Here is a 5,949-nt window from a genome sequence, read left to right as displayed (position 1 = left end):
TGCGGAGTACAATGCTCTTCTGAAGAACTAAACCTGGCATCTACTTTCTCCTCATAAAAAACAGAATGTCATAGAATGTAAGTGGATTTTTAAGCTCAAACAAAATTTACATGGCACTATTAATAGATATAAAGCTCGGTTTGTAGCAAAGGGTTTCAAATAGAGATATGGTATAGATTATGCTGATACCTTTAGACCAGTTGTCAAACAAACTACCGTAAATGGAACTTGCATGGTGTCTTACAAAAAGATGCATTTATGCGTTAACCACCAAGGTATGAGGATCACAAACGTCCCACTCATGTGTGCAAACTTGATAAAGCCTTATATGGTCTTAAGCAGGTACCTTGTGCCTGGTATGCTCGGTTAAACATGAAGTTGTATGAACTTGGGTTCAATTCTTCAAAGGCCGACACTTCCTTGTTCATACTCAGAAGATCATGTGTTATAATCTATATACTTATATATGTAGATTATATTTAATTTGCTAGCTCCACTTCCAAAGCAACTGACAAACTAATCCAGCAACTGGCAAAGGATTTTGCTGTCAAAGACCATGGCACACTCCATTATTTTCTAGGTATTAAAGCTACTACTAGCAAAGATGACTTAGTGCTCACTCAGAGAAAATACATCTATGATTTGCTACAAAAGACCAAGATGACAAATTGCAAACCAGCTTCAACTCCTATATCAAGTACAGATAAGTTGTCCAAGACTCAAGGATCACCTTTCTCTGAAATTGCCATTCGCTTGTATAGAAGCACTATTGGGACACTTCAATATTTAACTCTCACATGACCAAATATCTCATATGCTATTAACAAAGTTTTCCAGTTCTCATAATCTCTGACTAGCACATATTGGGGAGTTGTTAAACGGATACTTCAATATATTAAGGCAACCTTCTCACATGGCCTCTTTATTCAAAAGTCAAGCTCTAGGCTTCTCACTGCCTTTTCTGATGTTGATTGGGTCGGGTGTCCTGATGATCATCACTCTACTAGTGGTTTTGTAGTCTATCTTGGTCCAAACTTGATATCATGGAGTTATAGCAAGCATCCAACAATTTCTCGCTCAAATATAGAAGCTGAGTGCAAAGTACTTGCAAATACTACTGCTAAATTTGTATAGATGTAATCTCTACTCAAGGAGTTAGACATATATCAAGCTCGAGCTCCAAGCTTATGGTGTGATAATCTTGGACCAACTTATCTCACTACCAATCCTGTGTTCCATGCATGAACTAAGAACATTGAAATGGATTTTCACTTTATCAGAGAAATGGTTGTTGCAATAGCACTTAAAGTTCAATTCATCTATTCTCAAGATTAGGTCATCGATATCTTTACCAAAGCCTTAGCTCGAGAGCCATTGAATTGTCTTCAACGTAATCTCAACTTAGTCCCCAGTGGCTGAGATTGAGGAGGGCTATTGGAAATAGTCAAAGAATTGTAAGTGAACATTTCACCATACTGCTACATTATAGGAGTTAGTTACCTTATTCCTCTTTCACATAGCTTTTCAATTACATTCTTTCCTTCTCCCTCTGTTGTTGATTCAGTTGTAATCTCTATTATATATATAGAATCAAACCCCACTGAGTGGTGTGTGGCATTATTTATAATTCCCTCATCGTGGGAGACTCTACTGCATCCCCTGCTCTACTTGTAAATACCCTTCAAGATTCATCATTTGATAATGTCTCCATCTCAACTATCTCTTCGCGGCTTCTTCTTTCATAGACATCTTTGTTTCATGTTGTGATCACCACTTTGCAAGTGGCAGCCATCTGTGGATGTCAGAATCCTAACCTTTCATAGATCTGATAAGTGCTTGTGTATTAGTAATACAAAGTATTCTTTTCTTACAATGAGCATTACTTTTCTCAGATTTTATTGCTCATACATGTGTATTTGTGTTACTTTTGTGCATGTAGGATTATGGGGACAAGTATGGAAGAAAAAAGCCAAAGTAGATCGTGAATGCACATTGTTGATGAAATCTTGGAGTGAACAAAATGTGAATACACAAGTTATGCTCAAAAACATATGAGTGTGTGCCAAATCTGTTGTGCTCGAGTGAACATGCAAATTGGAGGGGCACAAAGGCAGTCACACTCATGTGTTCTGACTTATGCAATGCGAGCAAGATTGTAGTCAAATGTGATTTTGTTGAAGAAGCAATGCGAAATACCGCATAAATGTGTGCCCATTTATGTGGCCACGATGAAAAGTGTGAATTTGGGAGTATTTTGGTGGAATACTGCAGCATTTACTGTTTAAAGGCCGTTGAAAAATCAATTCCTGCAAATTCACATGGGCGTGTGGAATTTCCACACGCCCGTGTTGATGCCCGATTCTGGCCCTATTTAAGTCACGATTTCAGCCCGTTTGGAGAATCTTTTTTCCTATCTTTTTTCCATCTTTTGCCCATCTTTGGGGGCGCTCACGGCTAGGGTTTAGAGAGGCTTTGGCAAGGCTTTTGGAGTGGTTCTACGGCTGTCAACACTGTGTTCCTTCGGAAGAGAGTTATTGGGGGAGCTTTGGTCGGCATCGATTCGGTAAGGTGTGCCCTAGGCTTGATGAGGGAACCTTTGGAGAAGACGTAGCCACTCCATAAGACCATCGACACAAATACCAAGGGGGTTTTACTTATAGATTGCATGTTTTACTTTCAATTTCATTATTAATTATATCTTCCTCAATTGAGAGCTAAACCCCTAGTGGGTACATGGACTTGTAAACTCTAGGATGATATTGTTTCTTTGACCTTTCTATTATGTTTCTTTAATTGATGTCTTTAATTGAGTTCCAATCTTTAATGCTTGTTAAATGGGTTTTCCCTTAGAGTGATACTAGTGTTAAGAGCCTACATTAGTTATCCTTGTGAGTGAGTGACACACCATGAGGGTTAGACAAAGCAAGATTTGAGAGGATCGAGAGGGTGAGTCGAGAAATAGCGGAATGTCCCCTTTCCCCTTCGGTGTGATTAATCCTACCTCCGTGTTCCAAGAGTTCTTTGTGATCACAATAGAGTGAAGTGCTAAGAGAGGAACTCCGCTAGGGCTTAGTTGCGGGAGCAACAGAGTGAAGCGTTGAAGTAATCCTAAGTGCTGGGGCTTAACTGTGACTAGGGGTCTTTCGCCTGGACCAAAGGGTTAGATCTATGTTAGGGAATAGGGTTTATAACTTGGAGTCCCCAGAGCTTTAAGCAACTTTACACAGTGTGAGGTATTGAGACTGAGCAATTTCTCCGCCAGGGCATATTGTATGGTTAGTCACGGTTGACCTTGGGTTTAGCACCGTGTATTTTAGGATTTTCATGATTCATTAAGCATCAGTTAGGAGACATAATAGGTTGTTTTGCACTTGAAGCAATAGTCCTAGGGGGAGCAATATCCGGGTTCCCGACTTTCTATCGATTGCCTTTCCTCTCATTTTTTATAGCCTCTCTTTCTTGTTCTTTTTATTTCTTTTCGTATTGATATTGTTCACACCACTATCGATCCATCTTAACTTTAGTTAAATAGGAATCCTTGTGTTTCTGATTACTATTTCTTATGGATACGACTACCAACTCACTAGGGTATTATTACTTTGACAAACCCGTGCACTTGCTGTTCATACGCAAAAGAATGTTTGTCAAGTTTTTGGCGCCATTGCCGGGGAATATGCATTTTAGAAATAATTTACACTTTGCTATTTTAGCTATTCACCATTTATTCTATTTCACACTTTCTTATTCTTCCATCGTTCTGATTTGTTTTTCTTTCTTTGGTTGCAGCTCCAGGTTATGACCCGAGGGAACCCTTCGACATTGGATGAAGGAGATTCTGAACTTGAACGAACACTTCGTAGAAGGGGAAAAGAACCTATTTAAGAACAGTCAAATCAAGCTGAGGTAGAAGGTGAAGGGGCAGATAATATGGTAGAACAGAATGAGCAGCAGAGGACACTATCAGATTATGCCAGACCTGCAGTTTTGAGCAAACAGCCTAATGGTATAGCAGTCTGCACAGTTTAATGGTTTGGCCAATGAGGATCTGAACAACCACATCGAGAACTTCTTGGAAGTGTGCGACATGCTTAAGATTAATGGAGTTATGGATAATGCTATCAGATTGAGGGTCTTCCCATTTTCTTTGAAGAGGAGAGCAAAGCAGTGGCTACATTCATTACCTAGAGCATCAATTACTACTTGGGAGGAGATGGTAGAAGCTTTTCTTACCCGATATTTCCCTCGTGGAAAATCTGTGAAGCTCATAAATGAAATATCCTCCTTTGTGCAAACGGAATTGGAGTCTCTTTTTGAGACATGGGATAGGTTCAAGGAGCTTCTGCGAAAATGTCCTCAACATGGGTTCCCTGAGTGAAGATCATTCAGACTTTTTACAATGAGTTGAACCCAAGTACAAGGCAGTTACTTGATGCAGTAGGAGGTATCTTAGGAAGCAAGATCCTTGAAGAAGCACGATATCTCATTAAAGAAATGACTATGAATAGCTACTAGTGGAATATAAGAGACAAAAAAAGATAGCCGGATTTCATGAGATTGATGCAGTTACTTCATTGGTGGCCCAGGTTGAGTCATTAAGCAAGAAGTTAGATACTCTAACTTCTCCTAGAATGGCGGCCCTAACTAGTTGCACTGGGTGTGAGGGAAGTCTTGCTTCATTCGATTGCCCGATTTCTATTGGTGGTACATCCTCGGTAGAACAAATGGATTTTGTGGGTAATGCAATGAGAAGCCAAGGCAATCCATATAGAAACACCTACAATCCAGGTTGGAGGAGCCACCCGAATCTTTCATGGAATAATCAAGGGTAACAAAAGACCATGGCACCACCGGGTTTCCAACAACAATAGCAAGCCCCGAACATGGAGAATCGAGTTTCACGCTTGGAGACCCAGATGACTGATCTAGAGAAAGCTTTGACCAAGTTCATCCAATCATCAGATACATGGTTCCAATCTGTCGAAGCCACACTTCGCAACCACACCGCGTCATTGTACAATTTAGAGAATTAAGTGGGGTAAATTGCAAAGTCGTTATCGGAGAGACCTCAAGGAAGCTTGCCTAGTAACACCGAAACTAATCCGAGAAAACATATGAAGGTGATCACTTTGAGAAGTGGTCGTGAGGTTGATGGTAGGCTTCCGAGCGAGAAGACCAATGTTAAAGTACCCGAGGTCATAGAGGTTGAGGAGAGAGCCAAAGAGAAGGAGGTGGTACCCCTACCTTACAAGCCAAGAATCCCTTATCCCTCAAGATTGAAGAATGACCAAAATGATGAGCAATACAAGAAGTTCTTGGGTCTATTCAAGAAGTTGAACATCAACATTCCATTTGTAGAGGCGTTGTCTCAAATACCTCGCTATGCAAAGTTTCTCAAGGACCTCTTGACCAACAAGAGGAAGTTGGAGGAAAGTGTGTCTATGATTCTAGATGCTTCATGTTCGGCGGTGTTGTAAAAGAATATACAGAACAAGAAGAAAAACCCTGGAAGGTTTATCATTCCTTGCAACATTAGTAATTTGGGTGAAGAGAAGGCATTGGTAGATTCAGGGGCTAGCATCAACATCATGCCTTACTCATTCTTTCAAAAGCTTGGCTTAGGAGAGCCTAGGCCCACTTGGATGACACTTCAATTGGCAGACCGAACGGTTAGGCATCCAAGGGGCATCATCGAAGATGTACTTGTGAAGGTTGACAAGCACATATTTTCTGTGGACTTTCTAGTGTTGGATGTTGATGGGGGTGTTGATGTTCTGTTGATTCTTGGAAGGTCATTCTTGTGCACTTCCAAGGCGACATGGACGATGGGGAGTTGACTTTACGAGTTGGGGATGACAAGCTTACATATTGCCTTGCCGAAGCCATGAGACATTCTCTAGACTTTAATGATACTCTTTACTTCCTTGACACTACCGATGGACTAATAGATGA

At 40.5% G+C, this 5,949-nt stretch overlaps 1 protein-coding gene and 1 non-coding gene across 2 annotated transcripts; one reads left to right on the top strand and one right to left on the bottom strand.

The window, feature by feature from the left end:
* The first annotated feature begins 221 nt into the window (after positions 1-221).
* LOC120254740 (uncharacterized mitochondrial protein AtMg00810-like) lies at positions 222-1,134 on the top strand. Its single transcript, XM_039262781.1, has 4 exons — positions 222-275; positions 343-356; positions 492-755; positions 858-1,134. The coding sequence occupies exons 1-4, from the start codon at positions 222-224 to the stop codon at positions 1,132-1,134; spliced, it is 609 nt and encodes a 202-aa protein (XP_039118715.1).
* A 3,124-nt stretch (positions 1,135-4,258) lies between these two features.
* On the bottom strand, positions 4,259-4,365 carry LOC120254741. Its single transcript, XR_005534722.1, has one exon. It is a non-coding gene; the product is annotated as a small nucleolar RNA R71 (small nucleolar RNA).
* Positions 4,366-5,949: the final 1,584 nt, after the last annotated feature.

The sequence above is a fragment of the Dioscorea cayenensis genome, unplaced genomic scaffold, assembly GCF_009730915.1.
Source record: "Dioscorea cayenensis subsp. rotundata cultivar TDr96_F1 unplaced genomic scaffold, TDr96_F1_v2_PseudoChromosome.rev07_lg8_w22 25.fasta BLBR01000604.1, whole genome shotgun sequence".
Classification (NCBI taxonomy): Eukaryota; Viridiplantae; Streptophyta; class Magnoliopsida; order Dioscoreales; family Dioscoreaceae; genus Dioscorea; species Dioscorea cayenensis.
This window is presented reverse-complemented; position numbering and strand designations above follow the sequence as displayed.

Bases quoted from the DNA above. Each gene is read 5' to 3' on its own strand.
- LOC120254740 (XM_039262781.1), top strand. From the start codon at position 222: ATGGAACTTGCATGGTGTCTTACAAAAAGATGCATTTATGCGTTAACC. The intron at 756-857 runs GTATAGAAGCAC...ATCTCTGACTAG, and splicing joins TCTGAAATTGCCATTCGCTT to CACATATTGGGGAGTTGTTA.